General features: G+C 48.9%; 1 protein-coding gene across 3 annotated transcripts in view; it reads left to right on the top strand.

Annotated features, from left to right (window-relative positions):
* Positions 1-21,977, top strand: part of ACAD10 (acyl-CoA dehydrogenase family member 10) — a 50,499-nt gene extending 28,522 nt beyond the window's left edge. For 2 of the 3 annotated variants that reach the window (XM_014742196.3, XM_023648137.2), the window contains 12 exons: positions 1,598-1,748; positions 2,840-2,985; positions 4,071-4,244; positions 10,224-10,624; positions 14,619-14,759; positions 15,473-15,610; positions 15,744-15,834; positions 16,731-16,889; positions 17,562-17,734; positions 19,526-19,669; positions 20,515-20,592; positions 21,189-21,977. In XM_014742196.3, the coding sequence (XP_014597682.1) occupies positions 1,598-1,748; positions 2,840-2,985; positions 4,071-4,244; positions 10,224-10,624; positions 14,619-14,759; positions 15,473-15,610; positions 15,744-15,834; positions 16,731-16,889; positions 17,562-17,734; positions 19,526-19,669; positions 20,515-20,592; positions 21,189-21,329 (1,937 nt within the window). In that variant the 3' untranslated portion in view covers positions 21,330-21,977. The remainder of the gene's footprint in view (positions 1-1,597; positions 1,749-2,839; positions 2,986-4,070; positions 4,245-10,223; positions 10,625-14,618; positions 14,760-15,472; positions 15,611-15,743; positions 15,835-16,730; positions 16,890-17,561; positions 17,735-19,525; positions 19,670-20,514; positions 20,593-21,188) is intronic. The other variant, XR_011420808.1, reaches the window with a different exon arrangement.
* The last annotated feature ends 702 nt before the right edge of the window (positions 21,978-22,679 follow it).

The following is a 22,679-nucleotide window of genomic DNA, read 5'->3' as shown; positions in this document are numbered from 1 at the left end:
GAGTGGGTCCCTACCCAGGTTCCAAACCCATGTACCCAGGCTGCCGAAGCCAAGCACACAGAGCTCTAACCACTTGGCCACAGGGCTGGGCCCTCCCCTGAATATGTTTTATAAGTGGGTTTTCTTTTCCCCAAATCGGTGTCCGATCAAGGAATCTAGAATAATCCCTCCTCCTACCTGTTTTTTTAAGTGAATTTTTTGAAACGCCAGCCAGTTGTCTTATAGATTTGTCTGTTAGCTCCTTATGGTTTCATTTACTGCTTTCTTCTATTTCCTATGACTCTTGAGAACTAGAAACTAGTTCTTTTTTTTTTTAAAAGATTTTATTTTTTCCTTTTTCTCCCAAAGCCCCCCGGTACATAGTGTATATTCTTAGTTGTGGGTCCTTCTAGCTGTGGCATGTGGGATGCCGCCTCAGCGTGGCTTGATGAGCAGTGCCATGTCCACGCCCAGGATCCGAACCAGCGAAACCCTGGCCGCTGGAGCGGAGTGCACAAACTTAACCACTCAGCCACGGGGCTGGCCCCTAGAAGCTAGTTCTAAAGGCGTGATTTGTTTTGGGTTAAATTCTTGTGGATTTTGGTCTCCATCTCTCATGGCTCAGCTGAAGGGCAGGTATCCAGAGGCTTCACGCGTGCGTGCAGTGGACTGCACAGAGGGAGCTTGATCTCTCCATCCTCGTCTTTAAAACCTTCAGCCTCTGGAACCATTTTTCTCTCCGATGAGGGGTGAAGGCTTGGCTCAGAACCAGAGACCTATACATTGTTTATTCATTATATTAATAGTGACAGTTAACAATTGACAATAATAATGGCCAGCATTCATTGAGCAGCCTTGTGTGCCAGCAGTGTATGTGGCCTGCTGTATGTGGATGTCATGTAGACTTCACAACAGTGCTATGAATATGGGTGTCAGTGTACGCACACAAATAAAGCAGTGGAGGCCAGAGGGGTTAAACCCATTGAAGACCTTGACTGTGAGCCAGGTTGACTCTAGAACTCCTGCCGGTGTCTGGTCCCAGATATAACTTGCAAGTTTCTCAACTGTGCTGTCTCTTGGGTTTCTTAACAAACAACTAAACGGTGATAGCACATACTCATGTACTGCTTACTGCATGCCAGGAACAGTTCCAGGGGCTTTACATATTTTATCCTCCCAGCAACTCTAAGAAGACCATCTCATGGATAGTGAAACTAAGGCACAGAGAGGTTAAGTAACCTGCCTGAGATCACACAGTTAGAGAATGGCAGAGCTGAAATTCCGACCCAGGCAGTCCATGCTTTTAGCCAACCACTGTTGTTTAACCAAAAGGAATCTATTAAAAGCTGTTAGGAAGCTCATAGGATCTCTGAGAGGGCCGGGGATCAGGCTTAGAGTCCATGTGGCCGGGAACAGTGCCCAGATCACACTGATCCAGCCAGGACAATACAGCTGGGAGCTTCCACATGGGGGTGACAGGAGCACCATATGGGAAGTTCTCCATCATAGGAAGATGATGCCACAGAGCAGTACAGAGGGTTTCACTGCACTGGCTAATTTTCAAAACGTTTGGAGGTTGTTGAAATGGCCCACCGTGTTCTACTCCTCTTTCCCTCAGGGGACTATATTCCACGCCAGGTGCAAACGTGGATTAAGCAGTATCGAGCCTCAGAAACCAGCACCATCCCGGCTATGGAGAGGCTCATCGAATGGCTGCCGCTGCACCTTCCCAGGCAGCAGAAGACCACGGTGGTGCATGGGGACTTCAGGTAGACACGGCCCGAGGAGGGGTGGATATTGTGATGGGGAAATGATGGAAAGGGCGCTTGAAGGGGAAACGAAGCAGCTTGTCTTGGCCTGTCTTACGGCTGAGTGTTCCCGTTACGAAGGACCTGCCCATGCACGGCCTTTTAAGGCACGGTTCTCAGCCTTGGCACTGTTGACGTTTTGGCCCAGTTCTTTTTGATGGGGCCTGTCCTGTGCCACTGCAGGAGTTAATACCGGCCCTAGGTCTGAAGGTGCGAGTGTGTGCTCCAGTCATTACTACCGCATAACAAACTCCTTCAAAACTGCGTGGCGATCAACAGGGACAGCAATTATTTTGCTCATGATTCTGCTGTCTGGGGACAGGATAGCTTGTTTCCACTGGGGTGGCTCTCAGGCTGGGGGCTGGAATCACCCGAAGGCTCACTCACATGCCTGGCCCTGGGGCAGAGAATTCATGAATGGCCGGGTCCTCAGGCCTCCCTCCCTGTCTCTTTGTGGTCTCTCCAGCATGGCAGCTTCTGGGTAGCTGGACCTCTTACCTGGTGGTTTGGGGCTCCAAAGGTGTGTGTTCCAAGAGAGAGAGGGCTGGGCGGGAGCTGATCACCTGTTCTGACCTAGTCTCGGGGGTCACTCAGCATCACTTCCACCTGCATTCTATTTGTTATTCTTTAGCGAGTTGCTTCAAGGGATGAGGAGTAAGACTCTCCCTTTTGTGCCGGAGTGTCAAAGAATTGCAGACCTGTTTGAAAACCCTCACAGGGAAGGAGTAATCACCAGGACCTGGGGAGGGTAGCTGTGTGGAGAGGGCCACCTGACAAAGCTGGGGCCCTCAGCTGTCTGCTGAGAGGGAGCTGGGGGGATAAATAACCAGGCCCTATTCCCATCTCCTGCTGCTGTCTCCCGTTGGCTGAGCCCAACGGAGCCAGAGGGCAAAGGAGCTGATGCAGGCAGCCCACAGCTGAGGCTCCGGGGCGCAGAGGGGCCGAGAGGGTGGGGAGTGCATCTGGAGGGGCAGACGGAATACACCCAGCCCAGAGTCCACCCCACTGCTGTTCCCCTAGAGCTGTCTCCATCCCTTCTGTGGCCCATTCAGGCTGGACAACCTGCTGTTCCATCCAGAAAAGACCGAGGTGCTTGCTGTCCTTGATTGGGAACTTTCTACCTTGGGCGACCCCCTTGCTGATGTGGCCTTCAGCTGCCTAGCTCACTACCTGCCATCCAGTTTTCCCATCCTGCGAGGTAGGAACTGCTGCTGGGGGAGAGGCGGGGTGGAGCCAGCTCCATCCTCACAGCGCTGGGGCAGGCTCTGCTGAAGGGGGTTGTGGTGGGGCTGGTACGTGGCCTGAGGTCCTGGAACACCTTCCCGTCACAATGCGGGAATGGGTATAGCATGTATTTTAAGTGAGGAGCGTGTGTGTCTAGGCACCTCTTATGCTTTCATCCAACTAACTTCTGTCTGGTTGTTTAAATTAGAAAAATACAAATTTATTTAAAAATTTTAGAGCCAAAAGAAAATAGTTAAAGTCATCAGTAGTCCCAGAGATAACCACTGCTGACATTTTCTTTTTCTCATCTTTTTTATGTGTATACATACATTTTTTTTAAACAAAAATGTGATTAGAGGACTTTATGACCTGCTTTTTTTCACTTAATTATATACTTTGGACATGTTTTCATGCCATTAAGTATTTCTTCTACAGCTCATTTTTAATGTTGGCATAGAATTTTATTGTATAGAATTAACTTAATCAAGATGTTTGGTTTGATTCCTATTTGGATATTTAATTTGTTTCCAATTTTTTTAATGTAATTTTCCCTGCTCCCGCAAAAATACAGTGAGCATCTTTGTAGTAATATCTTTGCCTACATATTAGGTATAGTCCTAGCAATGGGATATATCACATACTTCCAAACCGTGAAAATGTTACAAATGAAGCATTTCAGTGAACTTTTTATTGGTTGTAATCAGCTTTTTCATAGTTTGATGGGATCTTGCTTTCAATATCATTTTTTCTCAAATAACTGATGGAGAATAATATGCATCCACCCTGAACTGTGGTCCCGAGAGAATTGGAGGCCCCTCGTTCCCTCCTTTCCTGCCAATTTAGTCTGAAACTTTTAAGAGCCAATTTCTGAATAATAGCTTCGTGCCTGGAGTGCAGCCATCTCGGGGAGGAAGAGCAGTAAATAAGGAGCTAGCCCTTTGAACTATTGTGAAGCTAATTTCCCAGGGAGGAAGTGATTTGCAGAATTTAAATTCTTGCGGGCCACAGGGGAGTGTGGACGCAGTGACTGCCCAGGCCTGGCTCTGTCTGTCGCCTCAGGTTTGAGTGACTGCGATGTGACTCAGCTGGGCATCCCCACCGCAGAGGAGTATTCCAGGATGTACTGTCGGCACACGGGGAGCCCTCCCATCGAGAACTGGAACTTCTACCTGGCTTTCTCCTTCTTCCGGGTGGCGGCGATCCTCCAGGGCATCTACAAGCGCTCGCTCACAGGTGGGGGTGGCCTGAGTCCCAGCGCGAGGCTTCTCCCCCTGGAGCCCTCCCGAGGCCTCAGAGGCTTTAGAGGGACCTGTTTGGCCAGAATTCTACCAGATTCAGTTAATTCAACCATTTGTCGTTAAGGATATATCATATATAGTCTTTAAAGTATTTATACTTGTTTTTTTAATTATTAAAATGACATACAAACAATTTTTACAGTAAAAGCATACATGATAAGAACCCAGTCACATAGAAGAATATAAAATTACTTTCCTTTCTTAGCACCATTTCTTGAAGCTGCTGTTAAGAGTTGCTTGGGGGGCCGGCCCCGTGGCCGAGTGGTTAAGTTCACGCACTCCGCTTCAGCGGCCCAGGGTTTCATAGCTTTGGACCCCGGGTGCGGACATGGCACCACTTGTCAGGCCATGCTGAGGGGGCGTCCCACACAGCACAACCAGAGGCACTCACAACTAGAATATACAACTATGTACTGGGGGTACTTTTGGGAAAAGAAGAAGGAAAAGAAAAAAAAGAGGAAGATTGGCAACAGATACTAGCTCAGGTGCCAATCTTTAAAAAAAAAAAAAAGAGTTTCTTGGGACTCCCAATTTTTTCTGTATATCTGTCTTCTCTCTCTCTCTCCAATTTTTACAAAAATGTGAGCACCCTACATGTATTTTTCAGTACCTTGATTTTTGAATTTTTTATGCTTAAGAATTCCTATGAAATATTTGTGTCTACACTCATATATATATGATACTTATCATATATATATTTAACAACTATATGAGGCAAATTTCTTGCTTTTTTCCACTTAACAGTATTTCATAGAGACCTTTCCACATGAATATGTACAAGTCTGCATCCTTCTTTTTGGGTTCTATAGCACGTTCCACTGTATGGCTATGCTGGAATCTATTTACCCACTTCCTCTATTGATGCATATTTGGATTATTTGCAGATTTTTGCAGTCCCAAATAGTGGTTGGTGAACATCCTTTCTTACACATGTGTGAATATATCTGAAGGATAAATTCCCAGAATTAGAATTGCTGGGTTAAAAGTATGTGCATTTTAAATTTTTGTAGATGTTACCAAATTGCCCAGTAAGAGTATTGCTAAAGGCGAAAAGGGATTGTTGTATTTTTTTTGATGGTGCTTTCACATACATGGGACAATACTTTATGGAACTAGCTGGGAGTTCTAGGTTGTATCTCGTAAGTTTGAACTTTGGAGAAGACGAGTTAAGTATTGCTGCTTAGAACTGACGGTGGGGTGAATGTGTCTATGCATGTACACCTCAGAGTGTTTACACGTACATGTGGGGATGGCACAGTGTTATTAGTTTTAATTGTAAATTTTATTGGGTAGCAGATGAAATAATCTATATCATAAATTATTTGAGAAGATAGAAAGGCAGATTAAACTTTGCTTCCTTTGTGGAAAGGAAAGCAAGCAGATAGAATCCGTGAAGAGCCCTCGAATTGTGACGAATGCAGTAGCATTAAGTACCCCTAGATGCTCACGTTATAATCTTGAAATTCCATTCCCACCAAAAGGAACCAGGCCGTCTTGGGGAAGTGGCTGATTTCATGTCAGGGCAGGGTATCTACAAGATGAACCTGGAACATCTAGTCATACCAGAAAGTCAGGAAGTTGTCAAAGACTGGCAGGGTTTTCGCTAAAGGACTCGGGAGCCAACCTGAATAGGCCCCTACTTGGTAACGATAGGGAGCGTGGATGACCAATAAGGATGTTAGCTGAAATGGATGGAAACACTTCAAGTGTGTTTAAATCCGTGAGTAAAAAGTGATACTAAAACAGAGAGACAAAGGCTCATTGTGACTTTGGAGGATGCCTAGGGAAGCAACCCATTATTCTGAAAATCAGTAAATAAAGGAAAAAAAAAACATCAAGCATTTATCCCACCTTTCCTATACAAATTATATCTCAGGCTAACCAAATAATTGATGAAGGAAAGTTTCTGTTTAGAGAATCATCCCGGACAGATTGATAGAAGTGGCACATCACCAACTTGCCACCCCTAACGCATCAGTGCATCTGGAAAATAAGCATCAGTGGTGCCAGCATCACCCAGAGAGACAGCCAGACATTCCAGGCCTCCTGATACTCCCCACAGTTGACCCTGGATCTGACCAAGTGTCTAGTGGGGACTTCGAACTTACAGGAAATGCAGGGTTTCAAGGAATGTGTTAAACAGCACCACTGAGGGACAGCCACTCACACAGTCCAGACTCTGGGACTCTTCACAAGGCAAACAATTCAGTTTCTTCAACAAATAAATTTCGAGGGGAAAAAAAGATGAAAAAGGAATCTATAGATTGAAAGGGACTTAAAAGACACATCATCCAATTACAGTGTTTGGACCTTATTTAGATCCCTGTTTGAAAAAACAAATTATAAAAAAAATTTTAACATCTTTTTTTTTTTTAAAGATTGGCACCTGAGCTAACATCTGTTGCCAATCTTCTTTTTTCCTTCTTCTTCTTCTTCTCCCCAAAGCCCCCCAGTACACAGTTGTATATTCTAGTTGTAGATCCTTCTAGTTGTGGCATGTGGGACGCTGCCTCAGCATGGCTTGATGAACTTAACCATTCGGCCATGGGGCTGGCCCCTAAAAAATTTTTTTTATGAGACAGTCAATGAAATTTGAGGGGTCGGCCCTGTGGCCAAGTAGTTAAGTTTGCACACTCTCCTTCGGCGGCCCAGGGTTTCACCAGTTCGGATCCTGGGCATGGACATGGCACCGCTCATCAAGCCATGCTGAGGTGGTGTCCCGCATGCCACAACTAGAAGGACCCACAACTAAAAACATACAACTATGTACCGGGGGGCTTTGGGGAGAAAAAGGAAAAATAAAATCTTCTAAAAAAAAAAAAGAAATTTGAATTCTGACTGGATAGTTGATGATATTAAAGGAGTCATAGTTAACTGTTTTTTAAATGTGATAATAATGGTATTGTGTGTGTTTTTTAAGTCTTTGTTTTTAGACGTAAATGAAATATTTATAGATGAAATGATCCGTTTGGGATTTACTTCAGGAAAATCCAGAGCAGGCGGGGTGGAGATGGCAGAGGATGAAACAAGAATAGCCTTGGTGATTGTTGAAGTTGAGTGGTAGATACCTGCAGGCTCATTCTCCTCTTCTTTCTACTATTGTCTAGCTTTGAAGTTTTCCAAAATGAAAAATTCAAACGAAAGGCAAGTAGAAAGAACCCCAGCAGTGGATTTGCTGGTACCATGGGGACATCTTAGCTTCGCAGTCCTCCACACCCTGAGCTTGCTGGCAGCCTATTGCCCTCAGGCAGGTTGCCATGTTCCGAGAAAGGCCGTGCAGTAGGGAGTAGATCATTCAGTCTCCATGTCTGAGCCTCTCCTAAGCCGGGGACTGTGCCAGGTGGTACTGGTGGTACAGAGTAGAACAGTGTCCAGAGAAAAGTCAATGCAGAGTATTTCTAGTTTGACCCTCCCTGAGTTGAGATAGGGGTCTTGATAAGCAGTTCTTGGAGACGATATTTTCCCTTCTTAGAGCATCAGCTCTGAGTCACTATTTCTGAATTTTTGTTACGGCTTTGCAATGGAAGCTAACCAGAAACCTTTAATTAAGCAGAATGGCTGCTAGGTCCAGCGGATGAGGAACAGGCCTGATTGCCTGTGCAGATTTTCTAGTTCTGCTCCAGTGCCTGGGGATAGCTGAGTCGATTTTGAACGATCCATTCAGGAATCTCAACACCCGTAAGACCCACTGGATTGTCCTCATTTGCCTATCAGGAAGCCCTTTGACAGTCCCTAAGGTCCCGTGAGCCCCTGCCTTAGCTTCGTGCTTCTCTTGGCTTGGAGGTAAAGCCCCCGTGTTTGCCAGCACACAGAGAGCAGCTGTGCTGGCCTCTGAGGCTCTGCCCCTCCCATCCTGGTTGTGTGCTCCCTCCCTCCCTCCCACCTGGGAAGCCAGCCAGACATATTGGGAAGTGGCTTAGTTTTCTCACATAAAAACAGCAAAATCCACTTTTTGAAAGAATAGTATAAAAACATTCAATGAGGGGAAATAAAAACCCAACTATATGAACACAAATATTATTTCTGTACATTTGTCTTCTCCAATTAGCTGTTAAAGTCACTTTTCTATTTGAACAGTTGAGATATTTGGTATTGCCCTGGGAGGTGGGGTTTAGAGAAGGAGCATTAGTTTCAAAGGCATCCTTGCTCTGGTGTCACTCGCAGACTGGGACAGGGAGAACAGTGACCAGAGGCCTGGGGACCGAGTCACAGTCTGTACCAGCCCACCCCAAGTATCATTCGTTAATAAGTGGATGCCGAAGTCTAGATATCTTAAAGATGGCTGTGAAATTCTAGAAAGGAAAAAGCGCTTGTGACTGCAACTTAGCAGGACGCCAGTGATGTGGTCTCTTCTGCTGGGACTACATTTGGGAAAATATACTGAAAGTGATAGCTTTAAATCAACCCACGCTCATACAAGTGACTTTCCAAGAGACAAAGAAAGCAGCACCCTGAGAGCAAGATCCAATTAAGGAGATGAAAATTAAGAAAACTCTTGATACTCTGTTTTTTTTTCTGCTTTTTCTCCCCAAATCCCCCCAGTATATAGTTGCATATTTTTTTTAGTTGTGGGTTGTTCTAGTTGTGGCATGTGGGATGCCGCCTCAGCATGGCCTGATGAGCAGTGCCATGTCCATGCCCAGGATTCGAACTGGCACTTGTGCCCCTTGGCCCTCACTGTGCATCTGTGGCTCAGGGAAGGGGGCTGCCTCATTCCTGACTGACCGCCCCAGGGCCTGGGTCCATACCCAGCACCCAGAAGGTGTTGAGTGAAGACTTGTTGAGGTCCACTGGTCTGCGTTCTCTGCTATGTAGCAAACAGATTTGGTTCTTAATTTGTCAGGAATAGGGTAATATCTTTAACACCAAAGCTGCATGAAAATGGCTCTTTTGAGAACTACCACCAGACCATGGCAGGAGCCAGAACAAAAATCGGCCTCTGCAAAGATCAATTTATTGATACAAAGAGAGTGAGGAAAAGTCTTTTTAGAACATGGAAATGCTAAAAATAATCCCAGAGAGCCAGCAGTAAAAAAGCCCACTATAAGGAGACAGTATACACACAACACCGTGGATGGCTCTCAGGTGCGGTACGCACACTGAAAAGACCCTGGACCCTATGACGTATGTGTTTATGTGACCTTCCAGAGAGACAAAGTGTAGGAATAGAGGTCAGTGTGGCCAGGGGCTGGGGGAAAGGGTTGGGCACAAAGGACACCATGGAAATTTGGGGCTATGGGAATATTCTGTATCTTGATGGCCGTGGTGGTTAGCTGACTAAACTCACAGAATTGTACGCTTTATAAAGAGAGTGTATGTACACTATACCTTAATTAAAGACATTTTTTAATCCCTTTTTTAAAAAGTCTTTATGTGTGTATTAAAATAAGAAAAAACAGTGTGGGTGTGACTAGAGTGAGCCCTGTGATGCTGGTAATGGTGTCAATCTAGACAAAATGGTGTCCAGAAACTAGCCATTAATCCCGTCACCTGTGACTGTTCCTGTCAGTTTCATAGCAGGGGCCGTCCAGGATACTGCAGGGCTTCCTACAGACCGCCGGTGACAGCAGAAGTGATTGAGGGTGTTCCTCATTTAATTTAGGTTATTTAGGAAAAGAAGAGGTAAAGAGCAGGGAGCAAGCCAACTGAGTTTGACTTCTGGCTCCCAGCCCACTCGTGTGAGCTTGGGCCCTCTAAGACCCAGATCCTGTCTGTAAGGTGGGGATTAAAACGGCCGTATTGCTTTAGGAGCTCAACGGGCTATAGTAATACATGTACAGCACTGAGCACCGTGTCTGGTATATGGCAGGGGCTCAGCAAATGCTGGTAGCTGCTGATACAGTGATGTTATCACGTGTTAGTGTGGTTAAGGGTCGGTTGGGAGCAATCACTGTCTGTCTTTGCTTCTGCTTAGGCCAAGCAAGCTCAGCAACCGCAGAGCAAAGTGGGAAGCTGACTGAATTTACGTCTAACCTGGCATGGGATTTTGCAGTCAAAGAAGGGTTCCGACTTTTCAAAGACATGCCAGCCACAAAACCGTTAATGAGGTCCTACCACACGTGGGCTGGTCCACAGTCCCGGCTGCACACCCCAGGCACCAGGAGTTACGTGTCGATTCCAGAAGCTTCCCCAGCTCGTGCCTCAAAGGGAGCTCTGGTTATCTCTCCAGAGGGCCTCTGCCCACCCGTCAGGGAGCTGTATCAGCGGCTGAAGCAATTTATGGAGCGACACGTGTACCCTGCTGAGCCAGAGCTGCGGAGTCACCAGGCCTCATCAGAGAGATGGACCCCTTCCCCGCTGGTCGAAGAGCTCAAGGTAAGGCATCCTGTTGAGAGTTGGCAGGACCTTGTTAACATGGCAGAACCTCAGCTCGTCCACCGGACACATCTGCTCCCTCGCCAGGCAGTGAAGAGACAGGAGAGCTGAGTTGAATTGTCTTTGCTTTCCATCCTCGTCAGAAAGAGCCAGCTCTAGATGATGCAGTGTTCGCTTCCTTGCTCTTTCTGTGTGACTGTGTCACGGCCAGAGGGGCCAGAGAGCTCAGCCCAGCAGAGGAATGCTGTCTGTGGTTTATAACCCCAGGGCAGGTGGCCTTATTTTATGTGTATTTTAACTATATAAATTTGAAACAGCATGATATAACATACATCAATTAATAAAGTTGCTCTTTAGGGCCAGCTCCAGTGGCCTAGTGGTTAAGTTCAGTGCCCTCTGCTTTGGTGACCCAGGTTCAGTTCCCGTGCACAGACCTACACCACCCTGTTAGCAGCCATGCTGTGCTGGCCCACATACTAATAGAGGAAGATTGGCATGGGTGTTAGCTCAGGGAGAAATCCTCCTCAGCAAAAAATAAAAAAGTTGCTGTTCAAAGAATCCACAACATCAAAACTAAAAGGTCAAATCAACTGTAAACTGTGTTTATGCTGGTGACACGTGGTGACACCACTTTAGCTGATAACGGAAAAACCTGCTATTCTTTGTCAGGATTAGCACATATTTTGCCTATGATGCAACCATCGTCTGCTTTTTAAAAAAAAATCTTATCTAGTTACAGATAAGATAACTAGATACAAACCTTTTTTCTAGTTACAAAACTTATTGCAAAATAACCAAAGCTCAAACATGACGAGAATAGAAAGAGTTCATGACATGGAAAGAAAGAGTTCTCTCAAATTCTCCGCCCTCTGACGTGAGCACTGTCAACAGTTTGGGGAATGGGGCCCCCAGCTCCTTTCCCCTGTTACATGCTGACATATCTTGTTATCGTTCCTATGTTGTCATGCACCCGTTCTGTAGATTCGCATCTCCTGCTTGCTTATTTAATGATACATCACCTTCCCAGGTCAATGCCTGGAGATCGATCTCTGAGGGGCTCTGCCTTGTGGGTGCACTGTAATTTGTCTGTCCTTTGGCTGAGGGACGCTATGGGTGTCTCAGTCGGCAGTCTAGGTCACTCTGGGTCACTTACGCAGCAAAGGACGTTGTGTAGCTGCTACCAAGGACAGGGAGGCGGAAGACCCAGCTTTAGAAGACAGTAGAAGGCGAGGAAAGGCAGGCCCCAGGCAGCGTGGCCAAGGCTGTTCCAAGAGCAGCTGGCTGGGAGGCCTCTCCTGGATGCTTCCTTAGGACGCGGAGTTTGTGGTGGGACTTTTCCGCTAGCCGGATGTAGGTCCCATGCCCACAGCTTCATCGCCGGGAAGCAGAGAGAAGGAGGGTGTCTCTGTCCTTCACTGTCTGCAGTGGGAGACTTGGCCTTGACCCCACAAATTTATACAGTGACAGAGTCCCCCAGAATAAGAAGAGGGTTTGGATCCTGTGCAAGCAAGGTGCATCGAATGCTGTTACATACTTCTGGGTACATTTACTGTTTCTACAGGAGAAATTCTTTTAAAATACTGGTCCAAGAATGAGAGGATTTAGAGTTTTAATAAATATTGCCAAGTTTTCGTCAAAAAAGGTGCTTACCAGTGGGGCCGGCCTGGTGGCACAGCAGTTAAGTTTGTATGTTCTTCGGTGGCCCGGGGTTCACCAGTTCGGATCCTGGGCGCAGACCTACGCACCACTTGTCAAGCCAGGTGTCCCGTATATAAAGTAGAGGAAGATGGGCACAGATGTCAGCTCAGGGCCAATCTTCCTCAAAAAAAAGGTGTTTACCAATCTATGCTCCTATCGTTTACATTTGAAATGCCCTTTCCCCCACCGGCTGGCCAGCATGCTTAATCCTCGCCCATCTGATATAAGCCCGTTGAGGGCACAGAAGCATTGGAAAAGCAAACGCTTGTGCAGCAAATGCCACCAGACTCTAAAATGAATGCCTAGAAAAAACCTAGATGAGAGAACATTCTACTTCTAGTTATACCTGAATGAGAATCATAATGATAACTAAGATTTGGAGTAGAGTGGTAAAATTGTAGTTCATGGCTTTTAATCCAAAGTGTCATTACTACCATAAATGAGAAGAAGGGGCTGGCCCAGTCGCAAAGTGGTTGGGTTTCTTTGCTCCACTTTGGCAGCCTGGGGTTTGCAGGTTTAGATCCCAGGCACGGACCTAGTACTGCTTGTCAGCCACGCTGTGGCGGCATCCCACATGCAAAATAGGGGAAGATGGGCACAGGTTTAGCTCAGGGACAAGCTTCCTCAAGCAAAAAGAGGATGATTGGCAACAGATTTTGGCTCAGGGCCAATCTTCCTCACCAAAAAAAAAGAGAGAAGTATTTGACCATTTACACTGCATTTCACAAATCCTGTGAGGTAAGCATTATTAACGTTGCTGTAAAGGGAAGCAAACAGATTTGTCCAGGGACACAGCTAGAAATAATAGCACCTGGATTCAAATCCCAATCTTCTAGGCTCAAATTCTGTGGGGTTTTCCCCCCATCCCTCAGGATGATTTTATTCATTTCCTTATGCTGCCTCTTCTCAGAACTCCCTTGCTTCCACTCCTCCCTTCCCATCCTACTTTATTGGTTCCAGTTAATCCACCCTTCTCCTTGGTCACTGTACTCTGAGCTAATTAGCTTAACACAAACACAAACATCAGGCCAGCTGGTACCCTCCCAGTCAGAAGAAGTAATGATGATTACATCCGTAATCACTAATATTGAGTGCAGCCCACCAGCTTCTATGTCAGGCACTTTATATTCTATGTGTTATTTAATTTTCACAACAGCGCAGTGAGGTGGGTGTTGTGGACATTGGTTGGGTTTGGGCTGCCTAGTGTCCCTTCCCCTTTCTCATGGTAGCAGCACCCCAATTTCATTTGGGGGCATCCCTCCCCCACTTTGGATACCGCATGGCAGAACTATCAGTGAAGGTGCCAGCCCAGCCCTCCCTGGCTAAGAAGTGGGCATGTGAGCCAAGCTAGGCCAGCCCGACTGTCCCTTTCTGGAATTGTAAGAGTGAGCAGTGTTTTCAAGACAGAAAACAGTTGGCACTCACCCATTCCACAGCCGGGGGACCCCAGCAGGACCGCTGAGTGTCCTTTCCTCTCGCGATCCTCCAGGCTGGCCGGGTTCCTGTCCCGTTCTGAGCTTCGTTCTCTAATCTGAGCTCCTGTACTTTCACTGCCTTGTTTCCTTTACTTAAGCCACAGTCCATTTCTCTTGCTGCAGCTCAGTAGTCCTGATGGAGCGGGTGGTCACATCCCATTCACAGATAAGGAGACTGAGACGTGGAGATCCAGTATCTTGACCAGTCTCCCCGCCAGGTGTGGAAGGGCTGGGTCTGAACCAGGCAGTCTGTCTGAAGGCCTGAGCTCCTGACCCCCAGGCCTGACTTCCTAGTTATGTGGCCAGGAGCTGCGTTCAGGAACCCAGGGTCACTTGTGCCAGGAACAAAGCTGTGGCTCATAAAGGAAGCTGGCTCAGGGTATCTGCTTTTGCACCATATCAAAGCAGCAGAGGCTGCAGCCAGATGTCCTGGGCCCGGTTCCCATCAGGCGTACTAAAGGATCCTTCAGTCTCCTGTGTTCACGGCTCATGTTCTCGGAAGACTTGTCATGATAACAATAGTAATGCTAACGGTGATGGAACGTGGGCTATGTGGGGGTGTCTGGGCCATGAAGACGGGGAGCGAACTGATTGCTGCTGTCACTGCTAGGACTTCGCCATCCCTGGGCCAACTCGTGTTTATCCCACTCACAGATCTGCAGGTTTTATATCCAGCCTGACGGTGGAGACTCATTATTTTTGGCACACGCTTCATTTTTGGCTGTCTACCTTCTTCCCTCCAATCCCTTTCATTATTTTCCACAGGCCAAAATAAAATTAAATCATCTACTATGCTTCCCTGATCTGTTTTCCCATGACAGGAGAAAGCCAAGACCGAAGGACTTTGGAATCTTTTCCTACCCTTGGAGACTGACCCTGAGAAAAAATATGGAGCAGGACTGACCAACGTCGAGTACGCCCATCTGTGTGAGCTCATGGGCATGTCTCTGTATGCCCCTGAGGTACCTTCTCTAGAGTCTTCCTCAGCATGCGAGACTATCCTAGTCTTCCCTAAGAACAGTCACCCTCTTGGGGCTGGCCCGGTGGCACAGCGGTAAAGTGTGCACATTCCACTTCGGTAGTCCGGGGTTCGCTGGTTTGGATCCAGGGTGCGGACATGGCACCGCTTGCCAAGCCATGCTGTGGTAGGCGTCCCACATAGAAAGTAGAGGAAGATGGGCACGGATGTTAGCTCAGGGCTGATCTTCCTCCAAAAGAAAAAAAAAAGAACAGTCACCCTCCTACACTGATAGGGTTCCCTCTAGCTTGCACGGGATTCAGGAGCACTGATACAAACTTAAACTTCTTCTAATGAGAGAGGACAGCTACAGGCATGAGTCTGGAGCCAGAGCAAGAAAGCAGCTCAGAATGGGAGTCTTCTGGGGAAGATGGGAGCCGTGTGAGGCACGACCCTGGCTGGCTTCCCTGAGTCTCCCACCCACTATCTCCAGTCTCCTTTGTCTGAACCACAGAGGTCCATGGCTGGGGTTTAGGTGCTCTGAGCTACTATATCCAAAATGTCGCGGGTCTGTGCATTTCTCTGGGAAGAGGAAGAACTTTCATGATGGTGTCAAAGGGTCTGTGACTTGGGAGGAGCCCTGGTCCATCACTTCGGAGGTATTTGAAGTTTTAATATGGACATGGAACTCAGGGTTCTTCCTTTTCTCCTTTTCAGATATTTAACTGTTCTGCTCCAGACACAGGGAACATGGAGCTTCTGGTGCGCTACGGCACTGAGGAGCAGAAGGCCCGCTGGCTGATTCCGCTGCTGGAGGGAAAGGCCCGCTCCTGCTTTGCCATGACTGAGCCCCAGGTACCTGGCCTGAGGCTCCACCCACAGGGCCTCTTCTTTATCAGGCCAGACCTTCCCAGACCTCATCTGGGCTCTGCCACATAGCAAACGTGGACCCTTGCCAGCTCTAAGCAGAATGTACTCTCTCACTCAGGTTGCCTCGTCGGATGCCACCAACATCGAGTCTTCCATCAGAGAGGAGGAAGGCTTCTATGTCATAAATGGTCACAAGTGGTGGATCTCAGGTATTTGGCCTGAAATTCAGTTACACTTCAGCAGGTCTGTTTTGATAAGCCTGTCTCTCTGCCCTGCTGTTGTCTGGGAAACAATGGTTGGGTCAGTTTCCCCGGCTGACGCAAAGGAGATTCTGTCTCTGTGCTCCCAGCAGAGGCAGCAACCCTAGGAGACCCAGAGGTTCTACGTGGGTTGCTGGATGACCATACATGTGACAGACTCTAGGAATCTCTCATTAGCTCCCCACTCTCTTCGTTCTGCTTAAGTGTCTCCCTTTGGAAAGGCAGAAGGTCACTTCCTCAGTGGCTAGACTGGGTGTGCCACAGCAGAAGAGCTAGTGCTGATCCCGCCATTAACACATTAACACTGTAGAGCCCTCCATAAGCGCTGTGTGGACCTCACCGAGTCCCCACACCTCCCCTGGAGGTACACATTATTATCCCCAGTTTACAGAGGAGGACACGAGAACAGAGAAGTGACTTGAATCTCTTGCTGAAGGTACTAGCCCCTGCTAGCAAGTAGGGGATCCCGAGTTCAGGATTTGCCTGATTCTGAAGCCTGTGCCCAAAGCCATTATGTTTACACCACCTGCAGGAACAAAGCAGAACAGGCTGCCAGTGAAAAAGTAGCAGTTTTCAGCTTCTTGTCTTTAAATTATGTTTTCAACTGTACATGGTGCTTTTTTAAAAAATTGCTCTTATGGTGTTGGATTTATTCCTCACTGGGATGAAAATCAACATCTTATTTCTGGTCAAGAACCTGCACGTACTTAGCTGAATAAGGGAAGTCTTAAAGAGCTCTGTCTGCTTTCTGGCTTCAGCTTTCCTGGGCCAGGACTGCGTCTGTAAAGAGATCTGATGGCCCTGGCGTCAGATGATGGGGGTCTGTCTCTCTCCTTTCCTGGCAGGCATCCTGGATCCTCGCTGCCAACTCTGTGTGTTTATGGGAAAAACAGACCCGCATGCCCCACGCCACCAGCAGCAGTCAGTGCTTTTGGTTCCCATGGATACCCCAGGGATAAAAATCCTCCGGCCTCTGACGGTGTATGGGCTGGACGATGCGCCAGGTTAGTCCCCTGGGAGCAGCTCACCTTCACGTGTGGGGCTGGGCCTGGGGACATGGCTTTGGGCAGCCCTTGCTGTAGCTCAGGACACAGCACCTCTAAGGGTATGTGACATTTGGAGGGCCACATGCTGCTGCATTTGATTTCCATATGTGAATATCAACCATGTAGGCAAATTCCAGACAGGCATTTATACTTTTTTTTCCTCCTTTACATTTAGAAGATCAGCAGGAATCTGAGAGAAAGAGGCCACAGAGGAGAGAGGCAGGAAGTGCAGTGCAGACCTCTCCTAGATGCCAGTGGACAGCTGACCTCCAGACCTGGAGGTCCCCTCACAAGGCCTCTCTGCTAACGATGTTCAGTTTTTACTTTCAGTGTTCCCATGGGATCACTACATTTTTAGAGTCACATACCACTAGGGAGTGTCAGCCTAAGGTGGAGTCATTGTGTTTTATAAAAGGAATGGCCAACCATTTGTGTGACAGTGTAAATCATTGTCTTTTCCATCTTTAACAGCCTCCTCCTGCCCCTGCCCCCTTCAACCACGTCCCAGTTAGAAGGTTACTAAAGAGCAGGAATATTGCCAGTGGATGACCTGAACTGAGGCAGGGGATACACACATCCAAGGAAAACGGCTAGGCAGATCGCTCAGGGGAAACCATTCGGGTCTTTCAGGTGGCCATGGCGAAGTGCTGTTCGAACAGGTGCACGTGCCCAAGGAGAACATGATCCTGGGCCCGGGCCGAGGCTTTGAGATTGCCCAGGGCAGACTGGGTCCCGGCAGGATCCATCACTGCATGCGGCTGATTGGGTACTCGGAGAGGGCCCTGGCGCTCATGAAGGCCCGCGTGAGTGCTTCCCCCAGCACCCGATCTGACCCGGAACCAGCTGTCTGTTTCGCTATCAGACCTCAAATCCTAACTGTTTTCTGAGAGCCAGCTTAGGTGAAGCAAGGTGATGTTCTTGCCAAGAAGCTGTGGCCCTGTCTTCGCTTTGCATCTGCTACTTTGCTGAAGTTTGAAATTCAGAACAGAATGGACCTCACTCTGTTGAGGTGACCAGAAGGAAAAGGCCCGGCTCTGCGGCAGCAGAGGGCAAGGTTCCAAGGTTCAAAAGGTCATGGGCTGCTGAGGGCTGTTCCTGCTACTCACTCACCTTTAAAAATCAGATACCAGGGAGCACCTGTGCTGGTGGCTTATGTCTCTGGGGTCCCAGCATCTAAACCTGTGCCACCCTCCTCCCCCAGCATGTCCCGAAAACTTGAGTCTACTGTGACCCTCTCAATGGTTGGCAGCCCATGCAAAAGAGAGCTATTGCTGGAAACAGTAATTCAAATCAGTGGTATCGATTTCATAAAGAGGAAGCAAACCCTTGAGACCAAACAAATGTCTCAGAAGAAACTATCAAAGAACAGAGTCAGGCCAATGTGTTTGCAGCACGGAGCAAACCATCTGTGATTTACAACCTTTTAAGTTGAGACTGACCAGTTCTTTTTTTTAAAAAAATAAAATGCTCCTCTCTAAGGGCTCAGGTGTGGTACTTCAGCCCCATCCTGCATTGAAACTCAGACCAGCCTTGCTGCAGAGCTGTGACCAGACGTGTCAGAAGTCTCCAGAAGGGGCATAGCACTGACATGGCAGTTTCCCTCATAGGACTTGGTCATAAGGGCCTTAATAGGGGTCTTTGTGATTTGAAACTAGGAGCTTCACCACAGACTTATTGTTGTGGCAAAATGTTGGGAACAACAGATAAGGCTGACAACTGGAGCCTGGTCAGGTAGACTCTGGTACGGGCACGTGGTGAAATTCCAAAATGATGCTGTAGAAATCTATTTCTTAGCATAGAGGGAGGATGTCCACTGTATACTCTTAAATGAAAAAAAGCAGGCTACCAAGCAATATATAGAGTATGACTCCATTTTTGTAAAAACGCTTACGTATGTATTTGCATACAAGGAGTCTAGAAGGATTCCCACCAAATATTAACTGTAAGTGACCAGATGAGATACCAAGTGTTTGTATTTTTTCTATTTTTGTGGGAAAATGTATACTTTTTCCTGCCATGAGATATATTATTTGTATAATAATTGTTTTCAGTTAAAAAAAAACAAGGGAAAAAAAAGGATCTCTTATAACCTTTTCTGATTGCTTGTGGCATCCAGAGTCTAGAATGGCCGTTGGTAACAGTCGTCCACAAGGGGGCTCTGGCACCTGGACTTTGCTCCCGAGGGCATCCTGGGGCGTAAAGCCCGGCCATGGTCAGCAGAGGGCGCCCGCCCCCGCCCGTGAGGCGCCCGCAGTCACTCCCTAACTCCCACAGTAGCCTTGGCCAGATGCTGGGCTACCCTGCCCGCAGACCAGGTCTGCCCACAGCGGGCTGAATCCCTGGGGTAAAGGGAGTCCTGGAGGTAGTTTGTGCAGCCACCACGTGGACGAGCCCCGCAGTGCACAGGAATGTTGTCTGTGTCTGGATCTTCTCCCTGGAAATTGCCTGTGGCTAGAGAGCTGGCAAAGCAGCAGATGAGCTGCACACTCCTGCTTCTGCTCCCTTTCCTCTCCTGCCCACTCCATGTGCGTCCAGCCCCCTCCTCTGCAGGGCACCCAGCCCCACGCCTCTCGCCGGGTCTCCTGTGTCCACAGGTGAAGTCCCGTGTGGCCTTTGGGAAACCCCTGGTGGAGCAGGGCACGCTCCTGGCTGACATCGCCCAGTCGCGCGTGGAGATCGAGCAGGCCCGGCTGCTGGTGCTGAAAGCTGCCCACCTCATGGACGTGGCAGGAAATAAGGTAGGAGGCCGAGGGGCCTCACAGGTGCGACGTCCTGAGGTCGTGAGGGAATCCATCGACACTGACTCCTCCTTCCCCATTCGGCAAACCGTGGAGACATTAGGAACTTTGCTTCAACTCTACTTGGGACTATTTGGGCAGCTTTTCAAAACTGGAAAAGGTACAACAGAAGAGGACTGAACTTTCTGTTTTACTGACCTGGTGAACTTCCGGGTCCAAGATAGTGGGGCAGGAGCCACATGGCCCCCTGGCCTCAGCTGCACCCCAGCCTCGACTTCCAGGCCCTGTTGGTGCAGGTGCCAGGCAAACTGAGAGTAAGCAAGGCAACTGACCCAGGCTGAGAGTCCCGGTTGCTTGGCGCTCAAGGGCCAGAGATGGTGGAGCCTCTCTGGGGCCTTGCTCCAGGGCCACAACCCAGGGTCCCTTCTCGCTCCTCCATTCCCCGGAGTCCTGGCTGGCCTTGGTCCACTGTCGGGTTGGAGACGGAGCTGGCTGTGACCTGGATTGAAGCACGAGCCCCTCCCCTCCGCCTTCTGTGTGTGCCAGATGCTCCCCATCATCTGGGAAGACTTTGGCGTTCCCACATCTGTCCTTGACCAGGCACTTGCTCACTAGTCACCGCATCCTGAGTCACCCTCGCGGTCACCACCACTGCTCCCTCTGTCCCCGCAGATGCTGGGGAAGTGCCGTGCAGCGGGCTGCCTCGTGGAGCGTGTGCTCCAGCAGGACCTCAGGTCTCTGTTCTGAGCCACCGTTTCTACTCCTCCCCGTAGAACTCATCGTTCTTGCAAGTGTTCTGCCCTCCGGCCTGCCTTTCTAACCACCTCTCCCTCTCCTCTTCGCAGGCCGCAGCTTTAGATATTGCCATGATTAAAATGGTGGCCCCATCCATGGCCTCCCGAGTGATTGATCGCGCTATCCAGGTGAGCACTGGAACTGCCGGTTAGTTTGAACCACGTACAACAGATGCAGAACTCCCTCGCATTCAGCCCCCAACCTCCTGTAACGTCTGACAGCCGCCCCGTGTCGCACACTCATGGGGCGTGTGATTTTCCTCGTCCTCCCCAGAACAACTCTACGAGGGGGACCCATTCCTGCCCCCATTTTGAATATGAGGAAACAGAGACAAAAATGAAGTGGCTTTTCCAAGGTCACTCAGCTTGCAAGCAGCTGATCTCGGGTTTATGGGAACCTGGGTCCTCATTACCCAGAGCCCAGACTGCTAACCGTGCAGGCTTGCCGCCTTCTTAGTCTTAATAGCTGGCCTCAACAGAGAGCTCTCCCAGTGGCAGAAGTTACCTACAGACTGGACTTAGGGAGTCTGGTGTCCACAGGATGGCAAGTGTGGCCCCCCTTGAAGTCTTCCAGAACATTCTTATCACACAGGTGTCAGGGGCCATCCCCAAGAAGATAGCTCTTCTGAGCTGTTCTGAGCCATTATGAGCAGGCACTTGTTCCTGGGGTCCTCGGGGACGAGGGCTCACCCTGAGCTTCCTCCCCTCCCACCCCTACCTGCCAGGCCTTTGGAGCAGCAGGGCTGAGCAGCGACCACCCGCTGGCTCAGTTCTTCGCCTGGGCCCGAGCGCTGCGCTTTGCCGACGGCCCTGATGAGGTGCACCGGGCTGCAGTGGCCAAGATGGAGTTGAAGCATCGCATTTAGACCGGCAGGACTGCAGGAGCCAGAATGTCCCTCCCAGACTGGCCACACCCAGAACCTTAGATGATGCTCTTTGAAAGGCCTATATGGTATGTGTGATTCTTGCACCCTGCCTGGCAGCTGCATCCTGGAACAGTCATTGTGAACTCAACCTTTTTGGGTCCCCACAGGAGACATTTCTATAAGAAGCCTTGAGTTTACTGTTTCAGGCAAAGAGGAGGGGGCTTAGCTGAGAGCTGAGTGGGTTTCAGTACTGAAGCCGGAAAGCTGGTCTTCGGTGTTGTAGGGTCACGCTTGCCCAGCACTGGTCTCTGTGCCCTGTAACCGCCATGTGTCCTTCTGGCCCCCTTCCAGTCAGGATAGCCAGCTACTGGGATTTGTAACAATCCAGGTCTGGCCAGCCCAGATCTTACCTTATCTCACTCTAAGAACATCACGAAGGGGAACACAGCCCCTCCACATGAGCTACTGTTCCTGGGAATGCTGGCCGGACCAGGGATGGCCCCTCTTGGCAAGCACGTGGCCTTTGTGTGTCCCCAGCCTGTGTAAGCAGCCCCCTCCCTGCCCGCGGTAGTGGTGCGCAGTTCCGTCCAGCTGGCTGCCGCTGGACACTCCCTGTAAGTAAATCCCAATAAACCTATATGTCTCGTACGCCGTCTCTGGGTCTTTTCTTCTGTCTCTCCGCTACCTATCACGCACTGCTTGCACAGCTGGGCGTGCAGCCAGACAGTTCTCAGTGTCGGGCTGGGCAGCCCATGCCCCCTTCTCTGGCCGTAGTGTGGAAAAGCTGTGGGAATCAGGACTAATGTTAGGAGCCCTGCTGGGGTGGTGTTCCCGTACTTGCTCCCAATGCAAGGGGCCTCCTGCTCCACGGGGCCCTCCCCAGCAAGCAGAGGGGCAGCCATGATGGGCCTCAACCTGAAGACCCAGGGCTGGAGTGCTCCTGGGAAAATCGAATGAAACCACAACTGCGAAGCCACTGCCCTCTGATTTTCTTCATTTGAATGTCCACAACACAGAATATTAAGACATTATTTTGGAAAGGGCTTTGGGGACACAAAGAATAAGAAAGTGCATCTCAGAGACTTTGTGAACGTTCTGTGTCGTATGAAAGGAAGTGAGAATAAAGGTTGACACTTCAGCCCCTCTGTCTCAGTGCATCAGTTCCCTCCTCACACTTGGGGTCCTGCCCAGGGCATCAGCCCAAACACGTGTGGGGCACAGATGCTGTGACCCCTGGTAGGTCCTGAATCAGCCACCTCACCGCTGCTCATGTACATGTCACCAAAGGATTTTTAGGTTTCCAGTACGTGAGGGCCTCTGCACCTTCCACACTCCTCCGTCTGCTCTGTA

The sequence above is a fragment of the Equus caballus genome, chromosome 8 (genome assembly GCF_041296265.1).
Source record: "Equus caballus isolate H_3958 breed thoroughbred chromosome 8, TB-T2T, whole genome shotgun sequence".
In the NCBI taxonomy this organism is placed as follows: Eukaryota; Metazoa; Chordata; class Mammalia; order Perissodactyla; family Equidae; genus Equus; species Equus caballus.
Note: the sequence above shows the minus strand (reverse complement) of the source record. Positions and strands in the feature narration are given on the sequence as shown.